At 40.1% G+C, this 18,959-nt stretch overlaps 2 protein-coding genes across 2 annotated transcripts in view; both read left to right on the forward strand.

The window, feature by feature from the left end:
• Positions 1 to 17,802, forward strand: part of EXOC6 (exocyst complex component 6) — a 95,640-nt gene extending 77,838 nt beyond the window's left edge. The window contains exons 21-22 of the mRNA XM_009888686.1: positions 16,576 to 16,688; positions 17,670 to 17,802. Of these exons, the coding sequence (XP_009886988.1) occupies positions 16,576 to 16,688; positions 17,670 to 17,802 (246 nt within the window). The remainder of the gene's footprint in view (positions 1 to 16,575; positions 16,689 to 17,669) is intronic.
• Positions 17,803 to 18,101: 299 nt separating this feature from the next.
• Positions 18,102 to 18,959, forward strand: part of LOC104289778 (cytochrome P450 26C1) — an 8,875-nt gene continuing 8,017 nt past the window's right edge. The window contains exons 1-2 of the mRNA XM_009888791.1: positions 18,102 to 18,125; positions 18,542 to 18,736. Coding sequence (XP_009887093.1) covers positions 18,102 to 18,125; positions 18,542 to 18,736 — 219 coding nt within the window. The remainder of the gene's footprint in view (positions 18,126 to 18,541; positions 18,737 to 18,959) is intronic.

The following is an 18,959-nucleotide window of genomic DNA, read 5'->3' on the forward strand; positions in this document are numbered from 1 at the left end:
ATGATGTTTATTGATCTCATTTGTCATGTGCAGGTGAAACACTTGACTTATTAGAGTAGTGCAGGGGAGTTGCAGCTTCTAAATACTACCATCATAGAAAGTACTAAAAGTTTCACTGGAGATGTTAATCAAAGCAGATATTACACACACACACAAAAAAAAAAAGGTAGGCAAAAGCTGCTGTCAAGACTATTTAGATGGACGTACCTGAGTCCCTATCTGAATACTACCAACTGTCACATTTAATCAGCTTTCAGCTCCTCTTCTTAGTCATCAGTACTTTCACAAGACAAGGTTTAGAAATAGTTAATCAATTCATTCAAAATCTGCAGAACTGTTGTTATGATGAAAACTTCATATCTCCGGAAAACCTTTCTGTTGAAGAAAGTGCAGCCCATAGTTACAGAGGAATTCCCTGTAAAATCATGATGTAAATGGCACTAAAACTGTATCTTTGGTAGTTGAAGTGCTTATACTGGTTATACCCTGTCCATAATGCCAGAACCCAAAGGCTTCAGTCTTCTTGGATGAGATACTAAATTTCTTTAATAACTGGCATGGTACGTGTCTGGGAAACTATTCATAAAGCTGTAATTTCCAAGGACATTATGAGAGAAAGCACAAAATAAGCCTTATCTGGATATGGTTTCTATTCTTTTGCAGAAGGAGCTGTTGGTAGAAAGGTTTCAGAAGGTTCACTTTCAGATAATTTCTCAAGTAACAAATCTCTAAGTTGAATTAGAAGAAATTGATCCATGTGCCTATTACATTTGTAAACTGCTACTTAACCTTTCTCTGTGTCACCGATACACATCACATTCAGTGGAAGTTATTCAGTGAAATGAGGTTTCTCTCTAGTTTTCTTCTGCTAGCAGTTTTGCTCACCGTTTGATGCTCGCCTTTATCTTTGTCATGTAAGAAATTATGTAAATGCAAGGAATGAAGATTTGCGTGCATGACTTTCCTGAAGTTTTTGAATACATTATTTCAAGCTGTTGTCTTCCTGCTGCCAGCCAATTGCTGCAGGATCTCTACCATTGTGTCTGGGCCCTTCTTTAGCCCTGAGCTGATGGATGGAGTTCAATTTTGGAGCCCCCAGGTCCACAGGACTTCCTCTGAATCCCATGGGTGGTATGTGGTTCCTATGAGTAATGAATGAGCATTGTTAAGTGAACAACACAAGAGAAGAACATGATTGCTTTCCTTCAAGTTACTTGTTATTTGTATTCTCTTAACATCTATGAGACCTAGTCTCCCATCAGGGAGCCATGGGACTGGTAGCTGCATTAGCATATACAATATTTTCTGCCCCAAAATTGCTTACATCCTCCAGCCTTAACTAAGCTGGTAGTATCACTAGTATGTAGTATATATTGGGCAACACTGCTAACCCCTTAACCCTCCAGATTTGCCTTCAATATTTTTTCAGTTGCATCAATTGACATATTTAGGTTCCATTCCTTCTCTAAATTGTCTGTCAGTCACAGGCAGCAGGTAGAATATCCCATTTTTTTCCTTTTGCTAGTTTATTCTGTGAAAAAGAAAGTTGGTCCATCTCTTCTTTGGAAGTCACTATAGGGCAAATTTAAAATCCACGAAAATCAAAGGAATCTTTTACAACAAGAAATCAAGACTTGTTCTCTGCTTCAGAACAATACCACCACAAGGAAGGAATTGCATAGACATAGTATGGACTTGAATAAGTGAAATGTAGTTAATGAATTTTTACTCATTTGGATCATAGTGTCTTAGAAAAAAAGATCATATCTTAAAAGTTTTTGTACACTATGTGCCGTAATGTGACACTGGTCTTCAGGTGGCTGTTTTAGCACTGCAGAAATACAAATAAAAAAATATTATTCTGACTGTCTGACTGCCTTCAGTCAGTGAAATCTGGGAGATTAAACCCTCGTATTTTCTTTCTGCTAGTACAAAGATACTAATAGATGGCAAGAGAAATGATTGAATTTCATACTGTTATGTAAATAACTGGTTTCTGAATGAAGTGAACTAATTGTACTATAAGCAATATGACTGAACCAGCATGTTCTCAGGCACAGCTTTATATCATACTGGCTTATACCATGTTAACATATGTGTCTCTTACGGGTGCGTCAGGTTTGGACCAATTTGTCATCTTACAAGTTGCACTTTTTTAAAGAATATTGAAATAAATAAAGTTTACATACAAGATTCACATATGGGTTATGTTTTAGAACCTAAAGAGGTTCTCCTCTTGGAGAGGATTTTCCCTAGAGCATTAGGAGCAAAGGAGCAGTGCAACTTAGAAGACTGTACAATCATAGGGAGAGCGATGGTGGGAGGAAAAAAAATGAATATGAACAGAAATGCAAAGAAATTAAAAGAAAAAAAAAGGTAAAAAATTAGTAGATGAAAGCAGTAGATGATGGGGAGAAAGAACTTACAGATATGGGATGAAGGACAAAAAAAAAGAAAGAGTCAGTTCCTGTCTATAAATGTACTTTATTGTTCTTATACTTTCTTTCTGTGTTTATCATTTTCTATGGTTTATGCTGAGAACCATTAAGAACATTTTTTTTAAAAAAATAGCGTGAGTTTGAAGAGATGTTTTTACCCAAAGAAAAGAAAGGACTTTCAGTACACAGTTAATGGTGTATAAAGTCCATGAAGCCATCAGGTTGCCTTATTCCCAGGAGAACGCAAGCTTTCCCGGTTTCGGTGGTGTGCCTCCAGGAAATCGTTCTAGGAGGACACACAATTAGCCCACACTCTTCCAGAGTGCACAGTGTAACATGATGCAGTTAAACCAGAAGACAGTTTTCATCTTTTGACCCTGTGTCAAACATGTCAGTTGAGTAGCCTACCTGAGATCTGTAAGAACATAGGCCATCAGATATTTTCCCATAGAAAAGCACATGCAGTAGACACACACACACACAGAAAAAGCAACTTTAAAACCTGACTTATTTTCGAAGTAACAGAAAAAGTGCTGATCCAGCAAGTGGCACAACTCAGTGCATTCAGATTCTCCTTTCTTTTTGCCAGTCTAAAGTTTAAAAAAACATCTTTGCCCTTGCTTAGGATGTATGAGAAGGACATTAAAAGTGGCTCTTTCATTTTAAGCACTAAGATATTGAGCCCTGTGGATGTATAGATTTGATGATTTCATTGAAATGCACACCCAAATGATAGTTTTGGGAATGGTAGTATGTTCTGTATAGTGTCGAGGTCTTGCATCCGTTGACACAGTGGGTAGTTTAAAAAGTTCACAGTGAAATAGAATAATGTTGAACAATTCCTAGACAGAAATATACAGGTAACTGGAGGTGTGGGGGGAATCTGTGTAACTGGTAGATTGAAAAGGCACAAGCTGAAAACTCAAATGACAGTGTAAAACAGTCCCCATAGCTTAATTAAATAAAACCAATAATGCGATTTAAACTTCTTTGAGTTAAAATTACTTTAATAAGGGTGTTAATTACTAGAGGATTAACACTGCTTACATGTGATAATAGATGTGGTCAGTCAATAAAGGGTGAGAATAATGTTCGTTTAAGAAGCAAAAGAATCTGGCACAGGATTACTCACCAGAAAGGGATAACATTTCAAAGTGGCAAGTAAAATCAGGGGAAGAGGTTTTCAAATTGCAAGAGCCATTAGGTGCTGAATTGTGCTATCATTACTCAGCAAAAGTTTCATGTATATTGGGATCTGTTGGAGTTAAGATATGAAGAGTTATTATTACAAATTACACATTACATATTTTGGAATTTTTCTCTCTTTGAGAACAATTGTAAAAACAATTTTTCAGATGAAACATTTTAAGAAAATATCATCCAAGAAGTAATGAGAAAAGGCATATTGTAAGGAAAACAAATTCTAAGAAGAATAATTTCTTGTAGAGGTGTTTCTGAGAAAAGAAGTAATAGTGGACTATTGACATTAGGCAGAAAGGGTTTTTCCTAAAATGTTTGCAAACATAGCAGCAGAAGAAAGATCTTTTTCGAAAAGCCAACAAAAACAAATTGTGAGTTATCTGGGTTTCTTGTTACTGCAACTTACTGGGCTCAGAAGTCTTTGCTAAACCAAGTTATCTAGACAAGAAAAACAAAAACAAGTACCAGGATTCTATACGGGCTGTAGTATTTGCTAAAATGTTTTTAGAGTCATTTGATAGATATAAATGTGGAAGTAAGCATCTTGTAGTAGCTGAAGAAGAAAGTGAAGGTTGTCCAGGAAAGCATATGAAACTTTTGTCTAGTGATTTTGGCTTTGCTTTTAACTTGTCTATATTTACATTCCTGAGCTACTGATTGTGGAATTCCTTGTCCAGTGGTTCCCAGGTCTAGTATAGCTTTCCCTAAGGGATGTAACTTCATCTGCTATGAAGGGTGGTTATGCAGCCGTACCCTGAATACACTACTTTGGAAGAAATAACTATCTGTTTACAGTAAACTAATGACGAGCACATCGGTAAGTGTTTTTGTCTTATGGATTGCACTGCATTTTTGTTTCTGGATGCAAACAAAATTATGCTGGTTTCTGGCCTATTATGTCTTAGATTTCAATGGCTTTCCACATATTCTAACTCGGCACCCAAGATCAGCTGAGATACTTTACTGAACAGTTGCTATATTTGTATCTGTTTCCTGCGAAGGCTTTTCAGAGAGATGCCTTGTATATAAAATTCTGAGGGCTTTGATGGCCACATAAGAGAATAATATGGAGCACCGAGACTGATTTTTTTTATTTATTTTAGGTCTGCAGCTTTTTGAGAACCGCACAAATCTTAAAAATAAACCAAACCAAACCAAAAAGTTTTAAATTAAAAAATAATTAGACTGTTGTGTTGAAACAAACTATTTTCCCCTACCTGCTGTTAGAATCCCAGATTACCTCACTGGAGACGATGTGTTTCATCGTGCACACTAGAGATGGTTGTCTTATCTGGAAACCAAATGCTGCAGATTCAAGAGGTGCTCGTAAACCTTATAGACCTGAGGTATATCTTTCTGTTAGGTTGGAAGCCTCAATCTCTCTAACAATGTAATTTCAGTATTTTTCTCAGGTGTTATTTCCTCTAGTGTTTTGGTCCAAGTCAAAATATGACCAGAAATATCTGGAAAGCTAGGAAAAGGAAATATCCCATTCTACCACTGAGCTGCTAATGCCCAGTAGCCAGGTTGGCGGCTTCCTAGGTCAGTTCGGAGTTGCAGCTTCACACAAAGAGCTGAAGTGGCTCATCTTTGCCTCCTCTGTCAGCCCAAGCCTGATGCTGTGGAGCTGTGCCATGCTTACTTGTCTTCCTGCAGGCGTCAGTTTACATTCACACGCCAGGACCGTGTGTCTAAAATGCCTTTCCTCGAGCCTAGAAGTATTAGGACTGAAATTTAAACTTGGAGTTGTAATTATACTTGGGGAGTCATTATGGATGTTTAGTTCCAGGGAACAGCAGCCTGACTTTATAAATTAGATATGTGTGTATACAAGGACAGTTTGGATTAATTTATTGAAAACGGCATTTGTCAGAGAATGACTATTCATGGTATAGTGTATGCACTGACCTCTGGTGAGACTGAAAGCATCTAGAGTTAGTCACATGGCTTCTGCTAAATTTTAAATATGACAAATGGGACAAGAGTACTCAATTCCAGAATGTACTATGGAAGTTGAAGTAGACTTGTTTTGTATTTAAATTTTATTCCAGTTACACCGAGTTAGATGATTTTTAATTAGTTCCACCTTCCCTAAATCAGAGAAGGTGGTTAAATCTAATTTTAACATTAGATTTTGAAATTTTTTAATACATCTTTTTAGTGAAACACCTCAAATGGATTTTTACAGGAAGTATTGATACAAATGGTACAGTTTTAATCCCTAAGAAACATACTTTAAGGTACAGTACCACATCACATGCCATTTATGGCATTATTTTGTAGACAAAATATACTTTAAAGCCAGCCTCTTACAAGTCTTGTGCAGTTGGGAAAAAAAAAAAAGCTTATAGAAAATTTAAGTTTATTTAAACTTAACTGTAAAAAATCCATCTTCAGTTAATAGTAGTTTTGGTAAATTTCAATGTTGAAGGGCTACTTGCAGGTCTGTGTTTAAAAGAGAAAAAAGCAGAAGGCAAATGAAAATGACAGCTTAAATTTAACTGTGCTATATTAAATGCTTCCATAATTTTAAAAACTGAAATTGTATTTTCAAGGTCTCATTCAGGGCAGAGGCGAATGTCCTGTTTTGGGGGGCTGCACTTCTCACCCTTGCGTGATGTTGGAGCGCGTACGCCTCTGCGTCAGAAGCTCCAAAACAAAAAAAAATGGTGAATGACCTGACCATTGCATAATACACAATTTTTAATCCACACAAATTTTACCATTGACATAGTTTTATGCTTTGTCTAAAGGGACTTCATGTACGGGCTAACGGGCTTGACAGGAGCAATTTGGCCCGAGCCTGTGCCCTCTGGAGCCTGACTGTCTGCCAGACTCCTGCTTTTCAAACTCTTCCCTGTTTCTAGACTCAAAAGACGGTTCTTTTGCTACTAGTCCAGCTTATTCTTTAATGATGAAGGAGAACACACTTCATAATAAACATTTGCACTGTAATTAAACAAATCTTCTTTGAAGAGGTATTACTTGTTGCTGTATTGTACATTGCATAGGGCCTAGCTATTTATATTTGCCTCAGTGACTATTTTTCACTGACTTTCTTCAGAAGTTACATTTTGGGCTGCTTGAAGTTTTAATGGGATTTGTAAAAATTATACGTTGTAAGTGTTTCTCTGGTTATGGTAACAGCAACAAGCTTGTTCACGTGACTTCAACAGCAAGCATTTTATTTTGTGGCAGGTCTGAGTTCATTTGAAGTGCCCAAGAAGAAAAAAGGTATTTGGACTTGCTCATGAATGTAACAAGACCAGGCATCTCTCACAGTGATTCAACGTCCAGATTTTAGGAAAGAATTCTGCCCTTTCAGAGAATTTAGGTTATAAAGGACTTATTTGAACACAAGTAACTTCTGGGTTTTTCCTTAGTATAACAACAATTCCCAGTGGTTCAGCTGTCATAACCTCCGAGTTTATACATTATACACTTACAAATGTGTTAAAGATTGTATCCCAGCATTCAAGATAGTGACAGATACGATTTTCTCTTATAAATTTGAAACAGATGGAAGCATTTGAATATAAAACCATTTCATTCTTGTGAACATTTAAATGTCCCCAATTTAGGCACAATTTCTAAATGCATAGTGCTAAAAAAACAAAAAAGCACGTTTCAATGCAGTGGCTTAAAAACTGAAAGGCACTGCCTTTCTAACACAAACTATCCTTCCTTTGAAAATCCAGGGCTCAATTTTCAAAGCATTGCCTAGGAATTTAGCCTGCGACCCCCATTGACACTAATGGGAATTGCATAGCTAAGTCCCCATAACATCACTTTGAAAATGCATGTTATACCAATCCAGAAAAAGGGTAGCATAAACTATAGGGAGACATTCACAGATCAAGAGATCAATTTACACTTTGAAATACAAGACCACTGTGTGTTATTCCAGTTATGTGATCAGTAGGGGGGGATTTTAAAATTCACCACATTCACAAAATAAGTCTCCAGGAGTAAATAAAACAAAATATTTTGGCAAGTGGCAGGCAGACTTGCTAACCAGGCTAACAAGATATTTGTCAGCAGTAATGAACACCAACTGATTAAGTGATAATTGCATTTGGTTGGTATGGTGTTATTCTACAATTAGCAAACTGTCTTTTTTTCCTTGTAAGCTGGACTTTGATATCTATATTTTAAATACTTCTGTTGTTCCTTTGTGATCAGGAAAAGTTTAGAGTGAACAAGACTTGTCTTTGTCCAGTTCTGATTCCGGTCCTTCATGTTTTAGTTCCAATCTAGTCAGTGCTTTCATGGTGTGCATGCTTTAATAAACAGGGAGATAACATTTGGTGAACTAAAGGAAGTGTTATCTTCATGTTCGTGCAGGGTTTTTTGTTAATCCATTGGAAGTAAGTGTATACTTGTGTAATGTATATTCTCATGTACTTGTGCATGAAATATAAGCAGACACTAAAAAGAAAGTGGTGGTGGTGCGTAGCTGTGTTACTGCAGTGCCTACGAGTCCCAGGCAGGGATCCTGGCCCCATTATGCTGGGCAGAGTATAAATAAGTGTTTTATCAAAGGGAAGACAGCGCTGCTTCAGAGTTCACAGCTCCACTGAAAGGTTAACATTATGTCAGAAATTATGAAACAACCACGATTCTGGTTGACAGGCTTCCTCTTCAGTCATCAGACCTGTTTGTTCTTCTGACAAAAAGGTGTGTATAGGTACAGTGTGAGCTCCTTGGGGTGGGAAATGTTGGAGTGGGACATTTGTGAGTGACTTTTGTGACATCTGTGTTTAAAATGAAAAAGTTCCCTTCATCTTTGGAGCTTTTTAGCTTCAAACTCAAATACAAATAGTAATAATTGAAATATTAATCAATTTGCTATTCCTTTATCTTGATGACTTAAATGATACATAGCTAACAACAGTCACGGGGCTTTTTTTCCAGATCAAAAGCCACACATCCTCAAGGAAAAAAAATGGGATATTATTTCTGTATCCTCTCCTAAGAAAAGACTTGGCATAGCTTGCAGTTGTATATGCTTGGCACTGTTCATTTCCCAGAAGAGTTCACCAGTATTCTAGGCTTTCGGATTTTTTTAATTAAAGAGGTCAAAATCCATTATATCTAAATTTCAAAGAATTTACCAATTAGCTGTAGTCTGCAATGCCCAGCAGGTGGCTTTTATACTATTAAAGGGAGATTGTTTCCATCTCTGATCAAAGCAAAAACAAAACAAAGGAAAATATATAATATTTTGCTGTACACAGTGCAAACCACATGAGGTGTAAATTATAGGTGAAAACTGTATATGAGAGAGTGTTCAGTTGTACCACTTCAAGAAAAAATTCTATTTTCACATTGTTCCGCATGAGGATTTTAATGGTAATGTCTAAATCTGTTTAGATTACTGATTAGCTGAGAAGATTAGACAGCTTGCTATTTCCTAAAATGAAGCTTTTAGCATTTTCTTATTTAAAAGTAAAAGTAAAAATACACAATTAAGTAGATTAATTGATTTACTAGAAGTAAAATTAGAAAAAGCTGAGTGTGCTGAAATGTCGCAAGATGCAAAAAAGTTCCAATTTGCACTTTTCAATGAATCTAAACTTCCCCGATTTTTACCTACTGAAAAGAATGTTTGTGACCTTTTGACCCTTTTGTTATCCCTTGCTCAGAAAGGCCTTTATTCTGTAAGGCTTAGGTATAAAAAAATAAAAAGAGCGTTAATGGCATAACAGTCCTTTCTGATCACCCTGTGTAAGATGTTTATGCAAAGTGTCAATAGAAGCAATTGGCCTAACAGTGTGACAACCTGCTTTGCTTGGAAATGGGCTAATCTCCTGTTTGGGTTATCCAGAGGTCAGGTAAGGATTTCTTTTTTTGCACTCCCCGTAGTGCGTGGGTACATAACCTGCAAACACTATAGGGCAGAAATCAGAAGCAACTGAGCCCAAGAATGCCACAAAGCTTTTTTTTTTTTTTTTTTTACCCTTTCCCTTTTTGCTTTTCCTGCCCTTTTTTTTTTTTTACCTTTGCTATCTTTTTTTTTTTTTCGATTCCTGGTCCCATCCCAGAGAGTCTACTTGAGCGTATAACACATAACGATGTGGGACTCTACCGATATCATTGTCTGCTGCTTTACTTTGGGTTTGGGATTTGGTTAGGTTTTGTTTTGTTTTGTTTTTTCCCAAACAGGCATCATCTCACTTTTTTTGTTGTTGTTGTTTGAAGTTCACGTGGAAACCTACTTTAAATCTCAGTTTTTGAGGGCTGCCCCTGTTGCCCTGTCACAGCAGGCTGGAACTCAATAAGCGCTCAGGCAAGCATAGCGGGCCAGGCAGTGGGCCTTGGCGGGCTGCATGCTGTGAACTCCTGCCTCACTGAATCAGCTTCTGTGTGTTTTTATAACTGCCTTTTTTTTTTCCCTGTTAATTATGCCCCAAGGCTGTGGAAAGACAGCATTTATCTGTTTCAACAGACTAAGCAGCAAGTGTTCTGACATGTTTATCAGGCAAATTGTACCTGACAAAAGGTAATTACACATGCAATCAAGTCCAGAAGTAACTGGCTGATTAGGGGTTAATAAACTGTTTAGCATAAGAAATATTCAGCTTGGGAGCAAGGAGAGTGGACCAGAAGGACATAACTGACAGTGATACGTTAAAAGAATTGCTTTTCTTTTGAAGGAATATTTGGATTTTTGGAAAGGTAAGCAGGATGTTAAGTGTGCAACTCCTCATTTTTATCTCCAACTCCTCTATCACTGGTGCCTGTTGTACAACCAAAGCTATTTGCTCACACTCTTGCTACTTCAGAAGAGATAACAGCACCATTCAAACTTGTACTAAGCTACCTTGATATTTTAAAATTACGTTTCTTTTCTAGTGTAACCGACATGCTGAATGTTGTCAAATGGACACTGCCCCCATTTCCTTCTGCAAAGCCCTTCTGTTGACTCTGCATAGCTAGTTCCCAAAGTTGTGTTCTCTTCCAAGATTATTCCTGACAGTTGCCCAAAAGTAAAAAGGAAAGGGCATCTGTATGATATCTGAGGATGTGACAAGAGGTTCAAACAGCATTGAAAGGGCCGGATGGCCAATTCCAGCAGTTCCCAGTGCACAAAATTCTCACGTAATTACAAGATGGCCTAAATACAGGACTACGGCTGAGCTGCTCAGGACTTTAGGTAGTGTAAGACAAAGCTTTATTGAGCAATGATTATCAGTCATTTCTATCCAGACATGGCCATATCACCTAGATATTGGGAAAAAGCAAGAGTACTGACATTGAAGAATAGGTGCAAGTGCCCTATTTGAAACCAGAATTCTGGTTAACTTTTTACCCCCCATAGTATCAATATTGTAATGTTTTGTGTTAACTGAACCCATTAGCTATCAAGGTCTTAAAGTACAATCTCTTTTAACCAAAAAATATTTTAGTAAATTTTACAATCAAATTGTTTTGTTTAAAATAAAAGTCTAATTAAAAATAGCAGTGTTATCTGTATAATGTAAGAGATTACTATAGCCTTTTATATAAGTATACATAAAGACCTTTTTTTCCTAAGGGGTGTTTATTTCAAGCAGAAAGAGCTAATGTTAGACATAAAAGGCATTTAGAAAATACATAGACATGAACAAGAAGTTAGAAAATCGAAGTATTGTAGGACATCATTCAAAACGCAAGTGCAGAACAGCAACTAGAAGCTTAAGTTATCTACAGTGTTAGAAGTATATGTGTGAGTAATAATGTGATGGTTTGAGAAGGCAACGCTTTCCTATACAGTAAAAGGAACACGCTGCTCTCTGATCATCAGACCTTATGGTTCCAAGACATTGGATAAAGGTTCCCCTTCTGTCACACCTTTAGAAGAGGCAAATCCTCTAAGTAAGGCAGAAGCGTATAGCCTCTCTATCCTGGCAATGTAAGTGGACAATCTATTGGACGCTCTATCTGGTGTACTAGAAAGGATAAAGCTTGTTCTTTTTATTTTTTTGGTAATGACTCAGACACACACAAAGGTACACACACTTCTCTGCAAATTATTCCTAGTCAGAAGGGTTTCCCTTGCTCCTAGGGAAGCACATTCTGCTTCATTGTAAAATTCTCAGGTATAGCATTGCCTGTCTTAGCTTATTCTTATTTTTCATGGTTGTTATGGGATAAAGAGAGTACAACAGTGCTATTGTTCTTGCGTAGTAGAGTATGTATAGTTTATTCAGTGCTTCACAGTGTTTCGGCTGTGTGATAAGCTGGTTCTGACAGAGCACCCTTGGGTGGCTCCTTAGGTGGGGCTGAGCGGCTGCCTAGCACCTAATGGTCTGCTCTGCCTCCAGACTCTGAGGATGGCGAGAGAGATTGCCTTTCTGTCTGGTTTGAAGTATTTCCTATACAAGTTAACTTTGGAAAGATGCACGTGCAAAATAAACATTTTTCCTATTGTAATTTCAAGGCAAAGAATGCACATTCTAACCTTGAAGAAGTTGCAGCCAGCAGCACAATGTGATGTGCTATACTGTGGATTTTGGTTGATTTTTGAGGCAGGAAAATATTTATTGCCAGGACCTGCTCTGTGCATGTATTTCTTTTACTACAGTGTATGTCAGCGTGGACCGTTCCTTGCTAGACAGTAGGTCTTATTTTAAGTTATTGTCTTGGTAACAGCAACAGTTTTAGTGGATAAAATAGTAGTAGGGAAATGTTGCTTTAATTTGGCCTTTAATAGGTTGATTCTATTTGCCGCAGTAAGAACTACTGTCACAGAACCAGCAAATTCTCCTGTACTTCATGCGTCACAAGTGAGAAGCTATGGGGAGAGCTCACCTGAACTTGAATCCTCTAACTGTTGGGTTGGGTTTTTTTTAATTGTAGCTGATACTCTTTTTGGCAAAATTAATGCCTTTATGATTAGACTTGCCCTTTATATAATTTTTCCGCATTAGTAGTAATCACAGTATTTAGAACTGCAGAGAATTACAACCTCCTTTTATTTCAGTGGAACTTAACATATCCTGCATATTAGGTCTCTGTAGTATGAGTCATGTCAGCATGTCAAGCCAAATCCACAAACTATTTCCATTATATCTTCACCTTGAGTACTGTGTAACATTACCAAGGGCTGTTCCCTCTCCTTGTGGTTTTGCACACACCTAGTCCCTGTCACATTATAAAATCATTTTAATATGCATCTATTGTGAATGAAAATACAGCAAAAATATAGGGAAAAAGCTGGGGGGGTGTTCTCCTCTATTGAAGAGTTGGCCAAATTTTCACGATGAATTTCAAGTAGCTATCTGTTTGCATGAATTAAAACCTAGCTTTTTTGTATCTTCACATTCTTCTCTTATTTTCAATAATCTTTATGTATAAATTTCAAGATAACTTTATCCTTTACTAAAATAAAAACAATCTACCAAAGGATTAGGTAGGCCAGTGCTTCATTACCAGCTTTGTCTTTCCAAGAGTGTATTCAAAGCACATCAAGTAGCCCAAATATTTTTCTGCATCTTCGAATGGGTGGGCTGTCTTGGCTGTGGCCAGGACAGTCCCACTTTAATAGAGGTCTTTCTATATGAGCAAGAGGAACTAAAGTGCTTCATTTAAACAAGGCACACATTTTTGTAGGAAAAGGCAGTGTAAATCAGAAAGAAACAGAATAGCAGAAGCTGAAGCACTGTGTAAGGTCAATGCCTCTGCAGCACGGCTGCAGGAGTGAAGGTGAATTTGGGGTTGTGCTCGAGGGAAGCTTTGTATGGGTGGGTTGAAGTTATTTCCCATACACGTGTGATGGTCCTGGGACCAGCAGCTCAGTCCTGCTCGCTTCTCCTTGCTGCCGTTGGCTGCTCGCCAACCTGCTCCCCTCACAAAGTGCCTGCATTGACTGTACATCCACCAAGTGCCAAGTCAGATGCAGGTGATCTGAATGGCCAGGACACAGATCCGAAGAGCTGCACACCAGGCAGTTCTTGCCCACCCACAGCGTACAGTACGTGCTGTCAAAGCCCATTATGTACAGCAATATGCCTGCAGCTGTGAGGGGGACAAAACACACAACGCATAATTGTGCACAGCAGCAGTCTGGTCTCCGGCAGCGTTTGCAGCTCCGTGGTGTTTACTCCAGCAGCAGGGCACGTTTGTCACACTGCAGCCCCTGAACACATGCGCAGAAGGAGGGAAGGGAGCTATGGTTGAGTGGCATGTGTCATTTGATCGCATGTCCCTGGTCCTTCGTGTTACCTGCCACGTGTCACGACAGCTGCTTTGACTTAGGAGGTTTATTAGCACGAGGCTGCTTGAGTGCAGCTCTTGACCAAGTGTGGAGCAGGGGAGAGGTACATCCCCCTTGCGGATAGTGTCTCTCAGGGTGTTCGCTCCTCAGAGCCAGGACTGTCTTGGAGCACGCTGAATGTGCTTCATGTTTTCTTGGGACATTGTTTTACCTCGTGTTGAAAAGCAGCAGACTCCATGGTCTATATAGAGCCCTACATGCCTACCTGTGTTTGATCAGGTGACAAATGAGGTGTAATCTTCCACCCCAGCCATCACTATCACTAAGATGTCCTGGAGCCACGACACAATCAGATGGCTGATTCAAGCACTGAAAGTATGATATGAAAATCGCTCTTGTGATGTTGGCAGGAAAGCTTCTTTGAACTTGTCAGCACTGTAATTGTATCAGTCATCGATGGCTTTGGGTTGCACGTTGCTAACAGCATACAGAGCTTCAGGGTTGTTTAGGATTTACCCGGAATCCTCAATTTCAATGTTACAATAGGGACAAGAAATTAAATCTTTCACCTCTGATTTACTGAACACAACTGCTGCAGGAGCATTGGCATGGTCCTTTCTTAAGGACCATCTCCCATCTGGAGCTCAGGACAAATGACATTGTATTTAGTAGCAATTTATTAATACATTGTTTGCTTCTCTGTTAGAGAGAAAGGGAACATCAAGTCTTCAGATTATGTAGTTTGTGTTCCTGTGGTTTTCAGCTTCATCCTCGCAACTTGTGTTGTGTGTCTGCTTGTCCTGTCTCACTGCTCTTCTGACTGTGCTTTTGAATGTATCATACAGCCTCTGTGAGGACTGGGCACTACTGACTGTTGTAACACCAGTAATAAGAAATGATAAGTAACATGCAGCAGCAACTGAGACCATGGGTTTCACAAATGCCACTAATTCCTGAGTTATCAGAGCCTTCCCAAGTCTGTTTGCTCAGTGACTAAAGGCATGTTCTCTTCTCTCCAGCTCAGTAGAATTGATGGTGCCCATCCTGAGAAAGCGCTTTGTGAGAAAACTGTTTGCATTTGACCTTGATGGCTCTTGTGGATATGTAGTCAGTAGAGTATGAAATAGCCTCCTTGCTTTTTACACACTTTTCACCCAAATGAGATAGTCAAATGTAAAATCTAGATGTTGCTGTGGTTTCTAATGGTCCCTGGAGGACTTTGGAACAACAGAGCAGTGACTGTGTCAGGTCTGTTATAAAGCCAGGAAACATTACTATGTTTTCAAAAAAGACTATACTACAAATATGAAAGGAATAATTAATTAGAAAATATGTTATTTAAATTAGACACTTTATTTGAAAATAACATAAGAAAGGGGTTAGGGAGTGGAAAAAACTGGAGAAAGAAAAGCATATAAATTTGAAGCTGTGAAGAGCGGGTGTATGCTTTTATTTTGTAATTAAGTTGGTGTTATCATTTTGGGGATGAGCATTCCTGGAGATCTGTGCCGTTTTATCAGACTGAGCAGCCTGAGTAAGGCCAGGCTCTCAGAGGCACAGTCCTGCTCTCAGCGCGCTCTGAGCCGTCAGAGGAGCGGGCGCCTGCTGCGGGAGCAGGGCTGCTGCTGTTGTGCCCCGGCTCTGATTGCTCTGGTGTGGCTTAGCAGGAGCAAATGTTTAAAGTGAAAAGCGTCTTTCTTTAAATAGCAAAATAGTATGACGTGCAGTAGTTTTATGTTTCTTAAAGTAGTGTTGTTATGGAAAATCTTCTTCCACACTACCTTTCCAGGCATTACCGATGTAGCAAGGCCTCCCGGCAAGTAGGGCTATGCTGAGGACCCAGCTCAGCTGAGCAGCCACAGGCACCACGAGCCGGGGCAGCGTTGCTAATGGTTCCCCATGCTTATTTTTAGAGTAGGTTTGGCTAACACAGGGCAGCCTGAGAACAAGCCCACGTGAGCCCTCAGCAGCAGGACAAGGCCAGGCATCAGACGCGGGGGGAAGCTGGGGCACTCCACCATGGACGTCAGTGGGAGTGGGGCCGGCCGGCCCACAGGTAGCTCCACCGAGCAAACGGGGCCGTCTGTGCCCTGGCCCGGGCAGCCTGGGCAGGGCACCTGGCAGTGCCTGGCCTGCACCCGTGATGGCAGAGGGAGAATTAGGCTTTTGAGGGCTGCGGGGTTGCTGGCTGCTGGAGGTTAGGCATGGCGCCTGCTTGCCAAAGCAAGCTGTTTTGTTGAACAGCAGCTCCGAGACTGCGAATCAAAGGCCTGATTTGAAACTGCATTCAGATGCAGGACTGCGTTTGGAGGCTTTTTTGTTCCCCCATTTAAGTGTTTGGGGTTGGTTTGGACCAGAAGTGTGCCCAGAGCTTGGGGCTGAGTCACGGGGATCAGTCACCATGGAGAGTGCAGCAGGGGTTGTTTAATTCACTTAATTCAGACTACCTGAACCTCTGGTTTAAATTACTGGGAGCAGCAACAGGCGCAAGCATCCCCTTCTCACTCCCCACGGTAAAACAAGCTCCCGAAACAGCCGAGCGGGAAGCCCTCAGCATCCCCTCCTCGGGCCAAACCTGCCCAGCCGCCTCCCTGCGCAGGGAGGGAGGCGAGAAAGCGTTAAAGAAGATGTGCAGGTGAAGGGGCTGTGGGCTGCGCTCCCGGCGAGGCAGCAGAGCCCGCAGAGCTGTTCCTCTCTCCCTCACTCGCCTTTTCTTTCCGCCCCCCACCCCACCCCCAGCTCCTGGACCTCTTCATGGTGTGGGACTGGTCCACCTACCTGGCTGACTACGGGCAAGCCACCTCCAAATACCTGCGGGTCAATCCCAGCACGGCACTCACGCTGCTGGAGAAGTAAGTGCGGGGAATAGCGGGGGGGAAAAGCCGGGGATGCGAGTGGGCGGTGGGGCAGCACCGTGGGCGCAGCGCTCCCAGCCCGGCACCCACGGGGCCCTGCTACTAAAGAGTCCTCAACCAGTGAGGGTGGTGATCAGAAAAAGAGGTTTGTTTTTTCTCCGTTATAGACCAGATGCTATCTTTTTTCATTGGTCATTAAGTGATGCGAATAAGCTGTTTCCTTCAATTGGCCACCGAGACTGATGAAATTGTAGCCTGTTCCTAAAGAATCTGTTTTATTGTTCCATGTTCAGGTTTTTATTTTTTTTTTTCGCCGTGGTAGAAGCTGCGGCGAGCGTTTCAGCTGGGCTGGCGAGTGGACTGGGGAGGGCAGGGTTGCCGCCAGCCGAGTATCAACCTGTTTTTAAAAACCGCATCGAAATACACCGTGATTTAAAGGCATTTTCTAACGGTGTTTTCTCTCCTCTCCCGCCTGCGATGAATATGCATTTTGCAGAGTTCACAGAGGGTACGTATCGCCTATATTGTTACCAAATATTGTCGCTTCAATTTATTTCCTTTCCCAAATTTCATTTTTTAATCCATTGGTACGGGAGATCAGCAATAATGATATCGGGTAATTTGACGGGGAAAAAACCACACCCGTTCCTTGAGTCTGAACTGACCATGGAAGCAGATGATACGAACGGGTTTTCTGGTTTGCTTCTCTCTTAACACATTTGGTAGGGCCAGTTTCCTGCCGAAGTGATATTTGCTTAATACTTACAGGCATTTGTGAAGTAATATTTGTTAAAACGAGTTCCGCATTGCGGAAGTTTAATTTAAGAACATACAGATAACAGGTTTTGTAATCTTTCCGTTCTTATTAACAGAAAGATCAAAAGAGGAACAAAAGTAAACTTATTTAAATAGTCGGATTTTTCCTTTTCAAATTATGTTTCTAACACATCTGTGTCACTTGCTCTTTTATTTCTGCAGAATGAGAGACTCTAGCAAAAAGAACAACATTTTTGCTCAGTTCAGGAAGAATGATCGTGACAAGCAGAAGCTAATAGAGACTGTAGTAAAGCAACTTAGGAGTTTAGTGAATGGTATGTCCCAGCACACATAAGCCTGTTAAATCGATGGTATCTCATCAAGCCAAGAGGTATTTCTTAGCCACTATTTCTACTAAGCAAACAGTGATATCAGTTAGGACATTCGTTTGACCGAGTAAAGAAAAATGCAGTAGATGGCTTGTACACGGAGTCTTCAGCAAACAATTCTTTGTACGTATTTTTAATGGATCGAATACTATTTTGTATATTGTAAACAAATGGTGAAAAATGAGACTGTACAATAAAAACCAGCTCAATCGTATTGTACATGGAACAGCTGAACTGTAAATACGTTATTTAAATATCTGCAGACATGGTGTCCAAAATTTTGCTCCGGGTAGGAATTATTTGAGAAATGATCTCTTAGTTGCTGTTTTCTGGATGCATCTTAATTTAATGTTTTTTAAGCATTGAGATACTTGCATTTCAGATGCCGCCTGTTGTTTTCCTGCATTAATTGTATATTAGCCTTAAAGTGATTGGACAAAATTTTGTATACCAGATTTTGTAGTCTGGAGGTATGAAAAAATCTTCTGATTTTTAGTACCTTTGAAAACTACCTGAGAACTAGACTTGATAATTTATTTAGCATTAGGGCTTATAGGCTTTGTTCTCCAAAAGGGTTTAATCTTGAGGTTGTGAATGTAAATAACCATTTGAGTTCTTTACAATGTGACGTTTTGTTTTGGTTTTGTTCCTCAGGGTTACTATTTCTAACTGTACTTTTGTAAGATCCCGGGTTCTTTTCCCCAGGTTGCAGTAAGGAATAGATTTGCCACTGTTGGTTTTGTGCCGCATCTGTTTGTCAGTAGGCGCTTTCTACCGCCAGACCCATCCCAGCGATTAGCATTTCGTCCCACTGTCTCTTTGCACTGTCCCCTCCTGGCTATTTTAGACACAAAGAGAATGTCTAACAAATACAAACCAAATGGAACATGTAAAAATAATGTACATTTTTCGCTGTATTTTTAAGTTATTGACGGTCTAAATACAGTAATATAAACCTCGCCCGTATTCCTCTTCAATTTCATTCACTGGAACGCACCTCAGAGCTGATTTCCTTGGGACCTGTGCAGGTCCCGGCTCCTTGGTGCTTTACCCCCGGGCAGGCGGGCGGGGGTCCGGGCGGCCCCGACGGCGGGGGGAGCTGCGGGATCCCCGCGGCTACCGC

The sequence above is a fragment of the Charadrius vociferus genome, unplaced genomic scaffold, assembly GCF_000708025.1.
Source record: "Charadrius vociferus isolate BGI_N301 unplaced genomic scaffold, ASM70802v2 scaffold436, whole genome shotgun sequence".
NCBI classification, from domain to species: Eukaryota; Metazoa; Chordata; class Aves; order Charadriiformes; family Charadriidae; genus Charadrius; species Charadrius vociferus.